This window comes from Lepisosteus platostomus, chromosome 9, assembly GCF_059453375.1.
Source record: "Lepisosteus platostomus isolate fLepPlt1 chromosome 9, fLepPlt1.hap1, whole genome shotgun sequence".
NCBI lineage: Eukaryota > Metazoa > Chordata > Actinopteri > Semionotiformes > Lepisosteidae > Lepisosteus > Lepisosteus platostomus.
In genome coordinates, this window is record NC_142619.1 from 28,591,310 (window position 1) to 28,611,481 (window position 20,172).

Consider the following 20,172-nt stretch of genomic DNA (forward strand, 5'->3'; position numbering starts at 1 on the left):
TTTCGCTCCTCTAGTGTCGTTGAGGGGCTCAGTAAAAAAAAGTAATTTCTTACATTATACTTACAAAATGAGTAATAGTGACAGTAATAATAAAGACCCAGAAACCTTATCCCAAAATTAAATTATTTAAGTCTTTAGTGATAAGTTTTAAGATTAATTAACTAATAAAAGTATTTAATGAGAAAGTGTAATGAGTTTTTTGGACCAGTAGGACTCTTTCCCCGATAGTGATGAACTGTTTAAAACATATGAATAAAAAATAATTCACAATACAAATACGGTTTATTATTTTTTTCCAGCTCAAATTGCTAAACTTCTTTTCGAGGGTTCGCACCAAATGGTGATAAATTCAAGAAACCGTATTCTGCACCTTTCATATCAAGCAATAACCGACTTAGGGAATGTCCCAGGAAGCTTTTTACAATTTGTACGGCATGTAGACTACATCCAGACTTCATGGTCAAAATCTAAGTTACTTCGTCTTATAATTAGGTTACTATTCGGTGATCAACAAATGTTAAAAAAGATCCAGAAGCGCTGGGAGAAAGAAGAAAATCCTGTTCTTGGTTTAAGGACAGAGGTGGGTGTCTGATTCAGAATACAGTAGACATTGGGTCCTACTGTAGAGATTCACAGCGGCCTTCTGTTACAATTTACTAGACCCCTTTCAGGACAGCTGTAGCCTTCAAATCATTGCTCGTGGCAAGTCAGCACGCACACAAGTTACACGATTGCCCTTGAAGTGCTGTCTTTTGGCCACAGTGCTTTAATGTGTAATAATAATAATAATAATAATAATAATAATAATAATAATAATAATAATAATAATAATAATAATAATAATAATAATAATAATAATTGCTTACACTTATATAGCACTTTTCAGGACACTCCACTCAAAGCGCTTTACAGGTAATGGGGACTCCCCTCCACCACCACCAATGGCAGCCCCACCTGGATGATACGACGGCAGCCAGAGTGCGCCAGAACGCTCACCACACATCAGCTATCAGTGGGGAGGAGAGCAGAGTGAGGAGAAGAGCAGAGTAATGAAGCCAATTCATAGATGTTATTAGGAGGCCATGATTGGTAAGGGCCAATGGGAAAATTGGCCAGGACGCCGGGGTACACCCCTAGGCTTTTCGAGGAACGCCCTGGGATTTTTAATGACCACAGAGAGTCAGGACATTGGTTTTATGTCTCATCCGAAGGTGTAGTTTTCTGTTAGACTTCAGTGCAGAAAAGCATGAGATTCAAGTGTTCCTATTGTCACAATAGGCACGAACGGTATGCAGAGTTATTTCTAAGAAACACATTTGTGCTGGCAAACTGCATGAAGTCCATGCACCACGCTGTCATGTTGTCCTCTGACACACACATGGGGTTTAGTCATTGTATGAAAAGGGTGGGTAGAAAGAAGTAATGTGAAACTTCTGTAGACGAAGCCAGCTCTACAACTAGGCAGGCACAACGTTGCATGTAGAGGCTAACGAAGACAATCTAATAAATAACACACACACACACAAAAACAAACAGAATTCATTAAAGCTCTGTAAAGTGAAAATAGAGAAGAAAAACTCAATGTTTCAGGTGTGGAGTCTTCCTGTGACATTTCGGGAGTTCTGTGCTTTTTTTTTAACCTTTTCAGCACGGACTCGTTCCTTCGCAGCTCCTAAGCCTATAGCTGCGCACGCATTAACACTACGTTTAACACTAACATGTCCAAAATTGTCTTGTTGTGCACTTGTCATTCCCCCTCTAGGAAGGTACCAATCCATTTTGACATTTCCATTTGGCTAATAATGGATGGGGGGAGGGGGGAGAGGGAATCTTTTTAAACTTCTGTAATGGCAGTTTTGAGAACATTTCTTCAGAAAATAAATATTTAGGCTACACTGAAATGCTGCTTTTCAACTTTTCCTCCACAAAATATTTATTCTGTAAACTTGCATAAGTTTATCTTGAAATGTGATGGTGAACGCGATGGTAAACGATACACTGAATGGCTGCATGAATGTAATAATGTTTATAAGCGTGTACCACTGTTTAGTAGAAAAGGTTAATACAGTATGTCACTCTTTGTGGGCACTTTTCTGAACAAGGCTATTGTCCTAGTTTAAAAACAAAACAAAATAACCCAGACGCAACCCTTTATTCTTCCAACTCAAAATAGAACACGACTCCTACGAGCAAAACCTATTTCAGGATGTCACGTTGCACAAGAAGTGTCCAGACATGCTTTAGCGGCCTTTTTGCTCTCTGTTTAGAGGGGGAGTAACACCCAGCCCAGCTCAGCTCGTCTTTGGGACCGATACACAGCAACAGGCTCTCCATCTCGTCTGAAGAGACACATCTGCTGTCTGCCAGCTATGCAGGCTCCAGCACACAGTTGCAGACTGTTTAATGAATTGATTTGTCAGCTCCGTGTTCTTAAGAGGATTCAGACTGATTAAGAATTTTTTCAATTAGATTCATTTGGCGACTCCAGCATTGCCAGAGGAATGAGATCGGGAAGGGTAATACCTAGGAATAAGCTACACGAAGTATCGAGTAAAGCAGAAATGGACATATGCATAGTTCGCAGTCCCTTATTACCAAACATCCAAGCCACACGCCACAGCAGTGCTGGGTGTATTTGATTTTCGGCTGAGTTTCACATATTTTTATGGTAGCAGCCTTCGGTAAAGGGATTACTAGACAAATCAAAGAGTGTTCCTCTTTGAGGAACGCTGAGTACGTTTTGCATTTTTGCAGTCCAATTTTGTTTACCTTACGCATTCCGAGATGCAAAGAAAGATTAAAGAGCGTTAAGAAAAGTAATTTTATAGGTGCAGAATAAGATACCAATCAACAGAGGGGTGGTTTGTGATTAAAATAATTGAATAGAACTAAAAATAGACCCCCCATCGAGAAAATAATGAGGAAAAAAGTAAGACACCAATTTACGTAAATCATTCGGTGTAGATCCAGATGGTGTAATTGACTGCAATAGCATCCAACTACATTTCACGGCTGTTTTTTTTTACATATAAATAAGCTTTAATTTCATTTCAGCATAAATTAAATCAATCTAAAACATTATGTATTAGGGAATTCGTGCTTTCTAAAGTAATTCTTGGTGGAAATACTCTACTCACTGGAAATGTTCCAAATGATATAAATTGAAAGAAACGTGTTTCCATACCAATACACAACTTTCAGGACTAGAGTCGGAATATTTGGCGAGGGGTTGAAGTAGGCTTCATGTATATTTAATATCTTCGATATTTTTCCCAAGTGCGCCTTATCCGTTACCACGGTGGTGGTGGGAGTAGATGGGTGGGGTATATGTGCAGTAAAATGAATTTCCCCAAATGGGACGATAAAGCTAGCATTGAAAACAGGCGACTGGCTCCTCCCAAAGGCTGAATGACAGAACTGCCAGTTGGGGGCACTACAACACCCGGAGACACTAAAGAAAGCCACCCGCTGAGTCGTCGAGGAGCGCTTGCTCAGCACGGGAAGAGCAGATCCCCATTGGAACCGAGTTTCAGACACGTCTGAGCTCACACAAGTCATGCGATCGGATTCCTTTTGAATCACATCTCAATACAAATATAACCAAGAGGAGGTTAATAAATTAAAACGGTCATTCACTGTATTTTAACAGCACCAGAACAGTCAAGGAAAAAGGAAAGTTCCTCACAAGGTGAAATGGACACCAATTAGACACTGAAGGGAAATGACTCATCTAATTAAACAAATGTTTCACTCAGGTATTCAGTGAGGAAGAATTTGACCTCATGCCTCAGGCTGAGCAAAGGAAGTCGCATGTTAAATGGTATTCACAAGAAGAGAGTGTAAGCAGTACTTAAAATCTCTGGGGCCTGAATGTATTCGATAAATTGTACTTTTGAAATGAGAGATGTGACTCACAGGCTGGTAACTCCTCCAACAGCCACAGAGGAAAGGGGCAATACCCACTGACTGGAAAATTGCTCACAAGGCCCATCCTGTCATCCTTAACAAGGTGACTAAACTGAGCTGAATAATTATAGACCAATAAGTCATACTTCTGTTATATGTATGGGTATGGAAACTAAAACTGAACTAGGTGATCTATACAGCAATAGGATTCTAGCTATTAAGCAGTGTAGATTAAGAAAAGATGGGTCATCACACAAGCCCTTTTCATATACTGTATAGCATATTTCAAACATAGGAGGGGTCCCTACATCCAGCACCAAAGTGCATCTCCCACCTACTTGACAGACGGCAGTTCCACCACACAGATCATTTGAAGAAGAGAGAAAGTGATTCACCATTTGAATTACAGGGGAACTTTAGGGAGGCTGTCTGTGCAAGTTCAGGGTGCCAAGACAGAAGGGTTTACACTCCTTTTCTGACAAGCTCTGCCACGGATTCTTCAATGACTAGTCAAGACATCAGTTTAATGTCCACAGTACCTTACAGCATTACATAGTGTCCCAATACTGGTCTAGAGGAAAGTGTGCCACCTACTGACCCCCACCCCCTGAAGCAGCAATCAGATGTCCCTTGAAGGTATTCCACCCCAATATTAAATATGTTCAGAAGAGTTCTGAAACAGATTCTGAAATTATAAGTAACAGGCATTCAAGAAAATGTGTGTATTTGGAATAAGAACTAGGCTGTGGATAGAAGAACTGTATCCAGACTTCCCACAACACTTTGTGAAACTAAGGTTGCTGCTGGAAGAGGTGTTAGTGGTGGCAGCAGGGGGCGCTCACCCTGCGGTCCATGTATAGTGACGGGGACACTATACTGTAAACAGGCACTGTCCTTTGGAAGAGACATAAAACCGAGGTCCTGACTCTCTGTGGTCATTAAAAATCCCAGGGCGTTTCTCGAAAAGAGTAGGGGTGTAACCCCAGCGTCCTGGCCAAAGTTCCCATTGGCCCTTACCAATCATGGCCTCCTAATAATCCCCCTCTATGAATTGGCTTCATTACTCTGCTCTCCTCCCCACTGATAGCTGATGTGTGGTGAGCGTTCGGGCGCACTATGGCTGCCGTCGCATCATCCAGGTGGATGCTGCACATTGGTGGTGGTGGACAGGAGTCCCCATTACCTGTCAAGCGCTTTGAGTGGAGTGTCCAGAAAAGTGCTATATAAGTGTAAGCAATTATTATTATTATTAAATAAGGATGCTCCATCTTTAGTAAAAGGTGAATGAGATCTTTGGATCAATTAGCTACTAGCAACCAGATTGTCTAGATGGGCTGAATGGTCTTATTTCAATTCTAACTTTTGTTTCTTAAAATCTAAATCTGTTGCCTGTTTTTACATGGATGACATTGGATGAGTCAGTGCCAGTTTAGTCAATCTTGGAAACAAAATGTAACATGTTTGTGTGACTATAAAGTTAAATTACCTCTGAAATAAATGTAAATTAAAAGGAATTATTTTGCTCTTCTGTTGTTAACAGAAAGATAGTAAACCATTTGTTATTCCGTACTTCGTTTTAATATTTTTACAAAGAATAACTGAGTCAAAGGAAAGAATGTAGTTGGAGTGAGAAAGGACAGAGGCATCAAAAACATACTCGCAGACAAACCCAGAAGTTTCGTTTTTAGCAGATTGATGCTAAGATCAGTGATGGTAAGTCACGTACTTCTAGGTTTTAAAACTACTAAAAATAGGAACTTATAATGACTTGCAATCATGACTTTAAAACCATCAAACATGAATGATAATTAAGTGATGGCTTAAGTCAACAAACATCAAAATGAAAAAAACATTTACATAATACTGGTTTTGGGCCTTATGTTCAAAGTCCTCATACCTCTAGTTCAAAATTATAAAACAAAAGACTTGGCTAGAACTGCCATAAAATATACACAACCACATCAAAAGGATTTGATACAGAACTAAGGCAAGGCAAGATAAAGCTTACCATAATACATTTTGTACATGACACATGTCTTTGCATTCTGACCTAAAAACACCATGTTCAAGATGAGATGGCAAACATAAAATACTTATAAGGAACAAGTCATAGGTTTAGTCCATGCTGAAAAGAGAAGAAAGGAAACACAAAGTTTCAGCTGTGGAGCCTTCTTTGGGTGTAAGCACTCCACACATGCTCCACAGCCGAAACATTGCGTTTCTTTTCTTTTCAGTATGGAATAAACCTGTTACTTGTTCCTTATAAGCTGCATCAGCAGCCTACGCCTGCTGATGCAGCTACCCACCATAAAATACTTATGGAACACTGTGGTGACATACTAGATTAATACATTAGTTCTATAATGCAAAATGGAACACTTAAGATCTTAACATTACTATTTATATTATTTTTGTGCGTAACTGGAAATTGTTCAGGACATGATAAATGAACCATGGAAAGGTTAAATCTGAAGAGGTTTTCAAACTTTTATTTACAGGATGACTCACTCTTACCTGTTCATGAGCAGCAAGATCTTGACTTATACTGAAGTGCCTGTTGGTCATTCCAGAATGCACACAAGCATTACATTTAAAAAAGTTAAACCAATATTTATTTACTAGCACTGTTAAAACAATACACAAAACATTCAAGTGGCAGATCATCTTTACTGCAAGCCCTTGCATGGCAATCCAATTTATTGAACTACAGATGCTAGGTTATACAAAATTGCACCACTTTAATTAAGGCTTTTTAGTTTACATTTGGCCACCCCAAAGCAGATGTTGCATTACAAATACTGTGGCTCTTGTATTGGACATATACACATGATCTTTACATCCAGGAGTTAATGCATACAAAGCAACAAGGCATTCTTAAATAAATCAGCAAAAGTTACGCATTGCAACTTGCGCCCTGTAACCAATTACACTTGATTAAAATTAGTTCCAACATTCACTACTGACATCCACAGTACTTGTCCACCAAGAAACATCTCAACCCAAATATTACACAGGTGAAAACAATCACTAACAGGCAATTTACTAACGGGATTGAATATTTGGTTGTTTTTTTTTCCTCAATTACAACATATGCATGAGCAAGCAAGGGGAATACAGTGAGAATCTACAGGGGCAGAAGCATGAAGAATGACTAACAAATGAAACGGTCATTTTTATTTCCTTAAAAAAAACCCTCATTTTAAAATATAGTCTTCCTGTTGTAGATCCCCACTGTACAAACATCTATTAACATTGTTCCCTATGTAAACAAACATACACAGAATAAAAGGTTGACATGGTTTCAGTTGGTTTCTCCTGAAAACTAACAGATATTTGAAGGCAACATCTTAGGCTAAAGACAATGTAATAGTGACAGAAAACCATTAGATATTTTTTCCATACACAGAAATCACTGCTTCCACAGGTTTTCCTAAGATAAAATCATATTAATAGCTGTTGCAATAAAGCATTTTGGTAGAACCAAACAATCTAGTAAATCTTTAAAAAAAAAAGAAAAAAAATAGAAGAAAATACAAGGGAAAAAAAGATACAAAATACCAAAGGAGCAAAGTTAACTGTATGAAATAGGTTATATGGGAGCTCTTTGGACTTTCTCTTTCTTTTGCTAAAATAGTGGTGCTTATAAATATTACATCGTTATACCTGCCAACGCAAATGCGGGCAATGTATACAGTATAGTTATACATCAGTTTCTTACATTTACAACATTGGTTGAAGGAGGGCGTCTCCGTTAGCAAATAATACTGTGTGTAGGCTCTGGATCTTTTTCAGTTGCATACAGTTAGAATATATATAAGAAAAAAATCTCTTTCTTGCGATACTGGAGAGTGATTACAGTTATCTATGTGCAAAAACTGACGTAGTAGCTTTTAATCCATTTTTGTTAAAGGGCATCACCACGCAGGAAAGTCCATTCGATGTTAGGTTTAGTAAAGTTGGAATGCTGGCACTGCTGCAAAAGACAGCAGTTTATCAGACCTGCAATGGAAGGCAAAGGAGAATTAATGTGGGGAGTTCATATCTGAGCATTGCAATGCTGATGAAGGCACATGATTGACCAAATATTATAAGCCGTATATGGATGTAATAGATAAGATTGGTAGAAGATTTTATTTCCAAGGAGGACTTCGTTGCACATCAATGTTTTTACTATGGTAAGCAAATGATGGCCCAAGGGTGACACTAGGCCCTTCAAAAAATTCTGATGCATTACTTTTCATGAATTGCGAAGAGAGGAGCTGTATAGGCTGCTGAGATGCCAGACGTTTTTCAGCGTCTCACCAAAACACTGCATCCTTAAAGGCTTGCAGGCCTAGAAGTGGGCAGGGATTTGTGTTCCATTTAAACAAACACTTGGGACTTAACTTTGGCAGCACATACAGGTCACCAGAGGCAAGAAAAACACAGGATGATTACTCTTAATAGGAGGAAACAGTTTCCCATTCTTAAAGTCGCCTGAGCAGAGATCTATCAAACTTGAAAGATTTGCTTTTAATCTGACAGAGCTTTAAAAAATTCCAATTCATTGACGAAAAAAATCAGCACGTTCAGCTATTGATGCCCTAAGGCCACATACAATCTGTCATAGAATTAGCATAGATGTACCACTTTTTATGCCAAGAAACAAAATGGAAATTCATGACAACCTTGTATCGCTGGGCTTTCTGGAGGGTGTAACGGGCTTTTAGTACACAGTATTTGACACACAATACTTAGGTTTCTCAGTAACCCTTCCAGAGTGGCAGTCCAGCACTGTGGTCACTTCCAGAACTGAAAATGACCGGACCAAAAAACATGCTCTGCAGGTATCAGGGGGCTCCCTGAACACATGGCATTGCAACCAGCAGAGGCAGAAAAGTGATCCTCAACTGTCAAAACACCTGCTGTAATATTAAGATTTACAATTCACAATTATGACTGTTACACTAAGTATTTTTGTAGACTCATTAGAGACATATGGCTATCTGCCATTCTAAAGGGTCTGGTGTGATGATGTGCCACATGCTCACATAGCACCTGCCTGACAGTACAGCAGCACAGTTATTCTGCACTCACCTGGCTCAGAGCTACAGTACACCTGTGTATTAAAGCAGCTGGCAATTTGACTTTTTGCGTGCTTTCCCAGGTGCTGGGGTTTTCCTGTTGATTTGTCGAACCAGGTCATAGAAGATCTGTAAACAAGAGCATTTATATTAAAATACTGCCGAGGTAAGAGATCTATAAAGATCTAAGAAGCGAATTCTCACTTAGGGTAAGGGCTTGCAATGCATATTTGTAATTACCCCCTCATGCAGCAAGTAATCCATAGTAAATAAGGATCTGTCCATTACCAAGTGGTCTTGTGTATTCTGAACAGCATCTGTGTTTAACCGACAATGTTGCCGACAGCCCGAAGTCCTCTTATCCCATTAAAGACTCTCAACAAAGCTACCATTACATTTTTATAGGCAAAAGAAAATTTCCTCATTTGCAGAAAATACACAAAGGTGCACATAGTTTGCATTTAATAGTTTTTCCCTACGCCAGAGTCTAGAGGCTCATCCCAGTTTCTTTAGTTAAGACTCAGTACTGTGTGCGACTCCTCACCAACTGGAATTCCAGTCTAGTGCAGGATTACTCTCCAGCAATACTAGTACCCATGTATACAGCTGGAAGGAAAAGTGCAATTCGGGACAAAGTTCTTTGCTCAAGTGGTGTCGTAGCATACATTTAAAGCAACAACCTCCCAGTTTAAAGTCCAGAGTCATAACAACTAATACACACACTGCCCCTGCAAATATAACCGTTGAATGAAAAATATGAGTGCAACAAATGTAACGAGATGTCAGTAAAAAATAAATGTATTTCGTTTACTAACATTTTATTGAACAAAGTTGATGTTGATTAACATTTGTCAGCAGCAGGGCCGATCCAACAGAGGTCTACTATGAAAGGTAAAGCCAACTAGTGTGTACGACCACCTCTGGAAGCAATACAGGCTGAACAGCCATGATGCACGTTTTACATCAGGTTGCATATGTGGTCTTGTGGGATTTTAAAAACCTTGTGCCTGTTCACCGATCTCTACTCGACTTTGCCATGTTGCTCCAGATCATCCCACACAAGCTCAACGGCACTTAAGTATGGCAAGCTGACTGCCACAGTGTAACGGTTACATTAGCAAGAAACTGGATGCTACGCAAGACACATAATGCCTTACAGTCTCTTCCTGGAATGGTTACATGTCTGCAGGAAGGCCAGCTAATGAGGTCCAGGTCAATACAGTGCTGTGCAGTCAGAATACTGTCAATCACTTGCTGCGATGGCGTTTCAGATGCAGTAGATCCCGTGGTGTGAAAATGATGACAAAAACAGAGCAACAGAGCATGATGATGTATTGAATCTCGTGAGGTACCTGGACCCGTGGTTTCCCAGATCACTGATGGGCTGTGGGCACCCCAGACTGTGAGTAGCAGGACGCTGGCTCAGTCCAGCCTTCAACACATCGGTGGCACTGAGACACCGTTTGACTGATAAACAGGCATATGGGTACCTTTCTGTGTTTTTTTCTTAATTTTCACCAAGCTTAACATTTAACAGGTTAAACCGCCTCATCAACAGTACCCAAATCTACTTTCACTAATTTGGTGATTTTATACTTATGCAGCAATGTAACTCAAGTGTATCATGGTCTGTTATAGATGATCAAATAATTTAAAGGATGCCAAAAAGAATTAAATCGTATCCCTGCTTTTTAAAAACACACATATAAAGTGAGGTTTCTTTTTCATGTTAGAGTGCATTACTGGCCTGAAATTCCACAAAGGGCAAAAATCATTGGCAAAAAAAAAGGAATGATCCCTTTGTTCCAGCTTAAAGGAACTTCAACTTGAGCAAAGGATATACTATTCCAGGAACCATTCACCTGAAGGTCTGAATTCACATAGAAGGTTTTATCACACAGAAATTACTCTGGGAGAGATTTTTTTCCTAGTCCTGGCAGATGTCAGAAGGAGATGAGACAACCTTAAGAGGCTTTTTGCTCTCTAATAACAGAGAGATCAGAACACAGCATGAACCTAGCTTAAGAACATTAACCTGGACTCAACAAAGTCTAAACCCCACATTCCCCGAGTTTCCAGATGGCCAACTACCTCCTGATACGCTGGTAGGGACAACACTCGTGAAGCCTGTGCTGATTGTATCTGGAGAAAGCAGGTCTCACAAGCAACGATGAATTATTTTTGACGTGCATCAGTATGATGTTAAACAGGTCAACAGAAATGATCAACTGACAAACTAGGGGGCAGTCAAATACATTGTTTTTTCATGTCGGGCTTGCAAACAGCAAGTGAAATGTTCCATAAGCCTTCCTCCCTTGCCAAACATATTCACAAACGAAAAGAATTGACAGTTCAGTCCTGCGGCATGAAACACGCCTTTATAACAAACGTCTTCTATGCGCGGACGAAGATGACTCAAGCTCGCTCAAGGGACGTCGCTGAGAGACAATGGAAGCCACACAGAACTGTAGGCCAGGCCCTGTGGTGCCACATGCAAACAATAGTGAGCCTTATTTTAACATGAACCTGATATGACCACAACTTGGTCCAATTTCAACCATCCACAAATCAGTCCAAAATCAAAAAGAACGTTCAGCCTCACGCAGAACAAAGTCGGAAGAGATAATGTGAAATGCAAAAACTTCTGTTACTGTACAATTTTACCAGTATCCTTGACAGAACTGTAAAACGCGCAAGCCTTTACTTTCTAGGCTCAAAAAGAAAATGATGGAGGAAACTATCTCAATCAGGCCTCACCTCATTAACATTAATCTTGGACTTTGCCGAAGATTCTAGGAAGGCGCAGTTGCTCCACTGTCGGGCCAGGTTTTGTCCCTGTTCCTTGCCCACCACTCGCTCGTCTTCCAAATCACACTTGTTGCCAACCAGGATCATTGGCACCTGAAACACCACCAAGAAATAACACTTGTGAGTACAACAGACATATAAAAGCATGTTATTCAACACCAAAGAAAAAATGAGACCGAAAGCACATGGAATAGAAAATAAGTCAAAGAGACATCATGGCAGCACTATAATACAGTATGGAAGTCCATACCAGACACTGTCCTAGTTCAACTTGCATTCTTTAATTTTCCTGTCATCTTGGTCTTAACCTTCCCCCGATATTCGTTGATGTATATCAAGCTATAAGATATACACAAACTGTAAAAAGAAAATCGAGATTGAATAAGCTCTTCTTTTGCTTCACCTCTGCATGAGCAGTCAGGATCTGATCACCATCTGGCACCCATTATTAGATAGGTAGAGTGCAAAATTGCAGTGGAGCAACTTAGTCAAGAGCAAAACTGCAATGACTGCACTGAAGCAGGAAACCCATGACCCCGTGGTGATCCAGATGCCTAACCAACATTCCCTGTTGCCTCCTGCTTTCAAATGAAAAAGGTGAGGATGCAGGACAATAGTACTAATTCTTAGGCCTTCACTGTCCATCGCAAGAAAGTTATTGTTAGCTGTGCAATTCAGTCAATCCAGGTGGTTCGCTTCAAAAGATTTTGCCTTAGCACAATAATTCATTAGCCACCCTGCTTGAAAACAGCCTCCTGCTATTTACCTCACTTTGTCAAGTGAAAATACAAGACGGTACGGAAACTGTGATCCCTAAACCACTGTACATGCAAAGTGGACTGTGTTGATTACAAGTTATCAAAGTAATAAAACAGAATTCTCCACTTCAAGTATAATTTACTTTTTCATTGATAGTACCCAACTAGTACAAGTGCTGCAAAAGATTCACTGAAATTATAAGCATATGGATTAAAACAGTGACTGTGATGTGAACAGATTTTAACCAGCAATTTTAATCTTCTGTCTTATGGCAGTGCAGAAGTGGTGTTATAATAGCCGATTACAACTGGCATTACGATTTTAATGATTACTTCGGTTTTGGATAGTTTCAGTTCGGATGCTGAATTAAGAACAGCAAACCAAATCCCTCTTTTCCTCTGAGCAGAAGGGTACAGAAAGTCATATTAGAGCAAACTAAGCATGGAAGCACTTCTGATTTAATAAAAAAAAAGACAACACAGACGTCTGTTACTCTAAACAGCAATATATAAGAAAAATGGGTACATTAACACAAGCTTAAACCAATTTTTTTTCCCTAAGTTTTTTTTATCTCCAGGTTTGACTATGTCTGTCTTGTAATTCAAAGAGACACTAGCCAATATTATCTTCAAAGCTGTACACAACTTGCCAGTGCGACTGCTTCCACAGTGTGCAGAACTCATTCAGAAATATCAGCATGTGTCAAAATGTCGGTTGTTCCGTTTCGAATATTTGTGCCACAAGATGTCTGCGTCACTGCCGTGTTTTAATATAGATTTTAAGAACTGTGCAAGATCCTGTTGAATACAACCCCTCCCATTTTGGGAAGCCATTTTGGAATTGCCGGAGAGCCAGGTCTTAAAACTGCTTGGTAGAGAACGAGATATGCAGACGTGCTGCTTCTACACGCCCAAGCAAGTCTTTTGCCATTTGACGCGCCGCAGGCCCCACAGCCCCCGACAGGAGGGTTAGTACTGACTGAAGAAGTGCGTCTCTGGGGGCGCCAGGCTCCTGGCAGTCACAGGAGTTACTGTTTACCTGAAGGCTGGCTAACCCCAGCCCTAACCTATCAGCCCTGCGCGGTCACATGAGGAATCCCAGTCGCAGTGGCTGAGTGACGTGTCCTAGGCTCAGCCTAGTGACCTCTGGGTCACGGGGCTCAATAGGCGCTCTGGGTTGATAGTGCCACCCAGGAGAGCCTCCCCTACGTTTATTTTGATGTTCTTTGGGTGTCAACCCAAGAAACAGAAAATCCCCTGAAAACAAATCAATAATAGTGCCTTTAAAGTGATAAAAGGTTTGTTGGCAAAACACACTCAATGGGTTCTATTTACTGGTACAGCTGATATGGGAAAGGAAACTCATGTGGTGAAAAATGTTCACAGTCATGCTGCACAGGACAACACCCACCACAAAGGAAATCAAATGCGAGGTTAAACTATGTAATATTCTGGCTCATCGTACAAAACATTTGATGTATATATGCTGCAATATCTAAGGGCGTGCACGTTATTGAACATGGTTAACCCACTTTATTGCTTTACCAGCAAAGTTCAATAACCATTAGGCAAACTGCAACCTAGTTTTCATCTTTACAGATGTCTTGATATCATTTGCTTTCAGTGAAAGGCATCTGTAAGAGGGAAGACAAAAATAGACTGAACTGAACTGACAACTATTCCACCCTCTTCCTGTTATGAAACATTTTCAGCTCATCTGCGTTTTAACCGGACAATGGGCAACGTTACAGCTTCACAAGGTCTATTTCTGTTGGCAACCACACAATAGACTTTACACATTAGTTAAAAAATACAAAGGAATGTTTAATTTGATTTTTTATTTTATGAGGCAAATATGCACTGCAAAATAAAAACTAAAAATTAAAATGAACCTAAAAAGAGTTCACAGTTTTCTTTTTTGATCAGAACTGCTGTTACTAGCTGTTGAACAGAGGGAATAATTATTTGCCTTTCTAAAAGGACTAGAATGGACTTGGCCACTGTGCTGGGAGATCAAACAGGAAGCCTCTTACAGAACATTAACCAGAATCACTTCTTCCTTTTCTCAGGTACTGAATAGCTTGAGGACAAGGCCTTTCCAGGCATTGACTCACATCGTCAGTGTCTTTGACTCGAAGGATCTGTTCTCTCAAGTCCTGTAGGTCATTAAACGTGGACTGTGCGGTTATAGAATATACTAATGCAAACCCTTGGCCATTCTTCATGTACAGGTCCCTCATCGCTGTGAATTGTTCCTGTGGAAGAAAGCAGAGAGTCAAGAGCAACCCAACGTCTGTGTGTAATAGAGAGCTTGCAGGGGTAGTGCAGCTCCCAAGGGAAGCATTCTGTTACTCAGCTTCATGCTGTTTGCCATACAGGCACAGACAGGCAAAATACACAGCTAATAAGATACTTCATTAGCAGAAGAGCACCTCAGCGTTCAGTGAATCTTGTTTTACAGATTTCAATGTTAACAGCCCACATAGGCCCACAACATTATTCTACTCATTACTAGTTACTGTAATTAGGGAGCGACAAACTAACACTTCTTAGAAAACATAGATCTGAAACTCCATTCCAGTTTATTAACCTCCTACTGAGTGACTAAAGGTAAAACATGGAATAAAGGACTTTAGTTTATGAGGAGCCGAGATTTAACAACAAAGACAGGCAGAATAAAAGTAATAAATCCTGTTTAGGTATCCTCATTTTTCAGTCAAAACTCATCATTATCTCCACCACTATGTCCTATTTGACAAATGTGCAGACCTGCCCTTATAACAGAGAGATCCCTTTTGTGCCAGTAGCAGAAATGCTCTGCCTTAATGACACTACTCAAAGCCTCAGTGCAGACATGATATACAGGTAATGTGCACTAGCTTTAATATCGCGCTCTACCATCTGACATGCTGTCTGTCCCCTTGCCAGGAAATGTCCATCAACAAAAGGGAACAGGATATGATCAGGACTTCTTCCTTCACAGTTCTACAGATCTCTGGCCAGGTTTCCTCTTCCGCCCACTGTCAGAAATGGCTCCCAGCGTCCCCAAGACATCTGCCAATTTCCAAACTTCATGCGCCTCGACTTCCACTTCAAAAACTCCGGCCCTGTGACTTTCTGGGCACTGCAGTCACTACAGCCTAATCCTATTTCCATCAGACCAGCAGCTCTTTTCCCTTTCTCTTACCGTTCCTGCTGTATCCAGAATTTCAAGCATACACTGCTGTCCATCTACTTCAACTTGCTAAAAGAGATGTAAAAAACAAAAGTTAGCAACAAACTAAGACAGTGTTGACATCTGATTAAAAGGTGTTTTTTGTCCTTCTCAAAACAAGCCATTAATCTATCTTTTAAGAACAAAGATCTGTTTAAAGCTAAATAAAGCTTCAATGAAGTGGCATATAATGAGGGTCAGTAGGAGTGATGGAGACAGGGCGGTTGTGAGTCAGTTGTCTGTTATTGCGACTAATGATGTCTCTCTGAGGGTAATAAAAGGCACAGCCTCTCACATACTGTTTGTCTGCTATGCAGCTCATTTTAAACTTGATTCTGGAGGCTTCATCTAATAAAGGCAAATAAAGGCCTGAGAGCAGGTTCGGGAAACTGTTTCAACATATAAGAGACCTGCTCCCCTAGAAATTCCACAAGAACTGTTTGGTCTACCCTCAATTGTTTTATTATATACACATTAACATACGCAGCAAAACAACAGTTAAAATACCCAATACCCTTTTGATTTCAGAACATGCTTATTAACTTCAATAGTAGGTAAAAATCAGTATCTTCTGTCACCAGACCACAAATACAGTGAAATCGTACAAATACAATTTCTTTGCAATTTCCTGTAACCATAGTTACGTTGTGCACAAAAGTGAAACAAATTGTATTAAATATTTGTATAAGATTCATCACTGCAGATTTAAAATATAAAGGTCGTTTTTTGTTTAGATGATTAGCTGTACTGCAACTGTGAATGTGGCAAGTTGACTAACCTTTGACCTTCCACCTTTGAGAATACTTGCAAATACAAACGACTGATACACAAACCGCACTTATATTGCACTTGCCTTTCTGTAGGAGTCTTCTATTGTGGGATCATATTTTTCAACAAAAATTCCTTGGACAAACTGTACAGTCTGAAAGGAAAACAAAAGAGAAGTTAAACAAAAAATAAAAAAAACAAAAGAATCTTTAAAATACATTCAAAACAGACAGAAAACTCCAGTCCATTACCGTTACCATACTCTTTTAAGGTATGCCACAGAACCCCCTGCTAGCAGCTAAAAACTTTCACAATGCAGAAATGCCCAATAAATGCTATATAAAAATTAAACATTGAAAACTGGGCTAATTAATTGTATAACTCATCTAATTTTGGAGTGGCATTTTAATTCACTTGGATTAGTAAAAGCAGCCCTTAAAAGAGGCAGATACAAATATGATGATCTGCAGATACAAATCTCATACTGTATGCTGATTTCATACAGTATGTGAATGCAAAGCTCAAAAAGACTATATGAAAAACAGCATATGGGACTGTTGTATATACTGTATTACACATCACAAAGAAAATGTGATTTATCAATGTAAAGCTGTAATAATTTTTCATTCTGTAAATTTACTCAGAATAAGATTCTGAAAAGATCTCTGATGAATAGTTACAGTATGTACCACTGAAAACAAGTTAATCAGACGAAACACCAGAATAATGCAGACAAACTGTTTATTCAGGTAGTTTATTAAGATATTTTAGCTGAAGTTAAAAACCCTTCTGTTGGTAAAGTCAGCAAAAGGACAGCTTGAACCTCGTACAGCAAGCTGCTACAAGTCACACTGTTGCTATAGAAACTTAGTTTAAGAAGCAGATGAGGAGGCTTCAGTTTTTACTTTCGCTGCCCTGAAAGGCCTTTAAATTAATTTTAAATTAACAATTCTGCTGAAAATGTTGTTGTTCTAATGGAAAACTATATAAAAATTAGAATGGGAATTAGTATTAATTTTTACCTGAAAACATTTAAAACCCTGACAAGGAACACTGCAAAACTGCTTGAAAAATACTTCAGAAAGAAATGCACTAGCTGGAATTATGGCAAAAGTTTGTGCAATTGAATGAGATTTATTAAGTAATGACAAAACCGCTGTTTCCCAGCACATAGGAAATGAAATCATTGAGGGTTTTTCATGCTTGCTAAGATTTAATGTTTATATGTTGTGGGTTCAGCAACTTAAAAACCTAGCTTTTTAAATTCATTGCTATAAGATGACTCTGACATTCTCACACTGACTGGAAAGCAGGAGCAGAACAGAAAACATGCCTTTATCTTTATTAAAAGGTTTTAATCCTTTAACAATATATACAGTACACAGAAAAACCTTCGGCGGCCAAACTGGGAGAGAGACTCAGACATAGGTTGTAGACTGGGATAAATCAAACACTAAAATTTGTTTCTACGAACCAGTGCTATAGTTTTAGTTTTAACAGATTATAAAATTAATTGCTTAGTGGTGATGAAGAGATTATCACTCAAACAGATGAAGACTTAAATGTCTTTAATAGTCATAATGTATTCTAAATCTTAAAATTTACACAGGAAAAAAAAAGTACACAGGAAAAATGCAACTTTTCTGTTTAAAAAATATTTGTGAGGTGAACTGCTACACTGGACCCAAAAAGTGCTGTTTTAAATATGTAAAATTAATCGTAACTCTTAAAAATCCTATCATTTTCCACATCACCAATGAAAGTTGCTGAAAGTTGACTTTGCTATCAGAGACCATAAAGTCTTTCCCAAAAGAATTAGTGGTTGGTGGTTGAGTGCCTTCAGTATCGATTCATGGCAACCCTCCGGACACTTCCCCCGTCACTTTCCTTTGAGTTTTCATGGCAGGAAGTAGATTGCCAGACCTTTCTTTCGCGAACCCACTACACTAAGATTATGAGTCTCATGCTCTACCAACAGAGCTAGTTGGGGGACAAAGGATTCGTACTTACACTCGGATCAAGTTTGGGAAAAAATGTGATTTTTCTAAAGCCATCCAATTTGTTATTGCCGGTTGTTCCAGATCACAGTTATGACTCCTCTATGCAAACTGTGAGAATGAGGACGAGCAGATGTACTCCTCTGAGCTAACGACCCATCAGAGCTACTTCTCCTAAGACAGGCCTCACAAAGCCTTTACAGGAGAGGTGGCACTGAATGGATGAGTGGTCTCTCTCCTGGATGTCACTGCAAGTCACTGTTTCACAAGACGAGTGAAGACCTTGGCCGATATCAGCGCTGAATTAGTGACATGACCTGGGCTGAAGCTCACAATGACCAGGCCGCGAAGCTCAACCAGTGTGAAACCCTTCCGTTGATCAGCCGTCCTGAATCTCTGTCCTGCGGTAGATTTAAACCGCAAGTTTCTTTGCCATCATGCAACAAGACTGCTAGATTTACACTTCAACAGATATTAATAAATGCAGGGACCGGAGAAGTGGATGTATACTACTTTACATTTTACCCAGAAAAAGTGGGAAAAGGCAACAGCACCTGAAAAAATATTTCAATGGTCTCTTGTTCAGGTTCGGTTTAAAATTCAGGCAGGAGCAGATCTGTACTCCGGAACATCTGGAGCAGTCTACACTGCGTTACGTACTCCTGACACCTAAACATGGGCTAGTCACAATGTAACAAATCAAAGGGGCAGAGGCTATCAGCTGGGAGCCAGGAATTAGTTTTTGGTCTGGTAAACGCAAGAAGATGACAGTTTTCCTGCATGGGGCTGGATTGGGAAACTATCTGGGTCAATTAGCTCATGTGATCATTCACAGGGATTCACTGTCATATGGATCTCATTGTCAAAAAAAGTCTGTGATCTGGAGTTTAAAAAAACAGGAACATAAAAGAAACCTTCAGACAAGAAACAGGGAGCCGACAACGTTCACAAACGAGGAGGCTGTTCTCGCAATACAGATCCCTTTAGGAGCCAGTCATTTCAGCTGTTGCAGATTAATATCCTTGTTCCATTAAGTGTCCTGCCTCAGTGATGTACCTTTTTTTAGAACAAATTTGACATGAACAGAATGCACAAAAAGATACAAAAACAGCCACTCACAAGAAAGGAAAAATGGAGGGAAAGAGGGCAGTGTGATACATCATTTGATCTGCTTAAAGTGGAAAAGTGGAACATTTTTTACATTCAGTTTTCTAAAAACATTGTTTACGATGGAAGTGGGTTATAATATAGATGTTTTATTACTTAACTTCAAGATGGGTAAGCAATTAATGTCATACGAAGATAAGAACAATTTAACAACCTGAGAAAGGCCATTAGACCCAGTCCTCCTCCACCCCAACTTAAAGAATCAGATTGTACTCGTCATCATATTTCCTCTTTAATCTGCATAGCGAGCAGAATAAAGATGGCATTTATTTCATATCCCACAGACTGCTTAAGGTGACAAACCCCGTTCTGCTACGTCTGTTCAGAGATTGTTCCATTATACCTGGTCATTTGTACTTTGGGGGTTTCTTCATAGCAATTTTGATGCAGGTTCTTAAACCTGTCGTTTCTTTCTTTGATTTTCCAGTTGTCCAGGTCCTTTGTGCAGTAACCATGGGTGTAAGCCTGATTACTGTGATAAGGTCTCAAAC

At 39.6% G+C, this 20,172-nt stretch overlaps 1 protein-coding gene across 1 annotated transcript in view; it reads right to left on the reverse strand.

Moving 5' to 3' along the window:
- Positions 1-6,501: 6,501 nt before the first annotated feature.
- LOC148654722 (ras-related protein Rap-1b) overlaps positions 6,502-20,172 on the reverse strand; it is a 59,514-nt gene continuing 45,843 nt past the window's right edge. Inside the window, exons 3-8 of the mRNA XM_088644610.1 lie at positions 16,603-16,671; positions 15,723-15,779; positions 14,650-14,790; positions 11,727-11,870; positions 8,983-9,098; positions 6,502-7,905 (exon numbers count right to left, since the gene is read on the reverse strand). Coding sequence (XP_088500736.1) covers positions 9,012-9,098; positions 11,727-11,870; positions 14,650-14,790; positions 15,723-15,779; positions 16,603-16,671 — 498 coding nt within the window. The 3' untranslated portion in view covers positions 6,502-7,905; positions 8,983-9,011. The remainder of the gene's footprint in view (positions 7,906-8,982; positions 9,099-11,726; positions 11,871-14,649; positions 14,791-15,722; positions 15,780-16,602; positions 16,672-20,172) is intronic.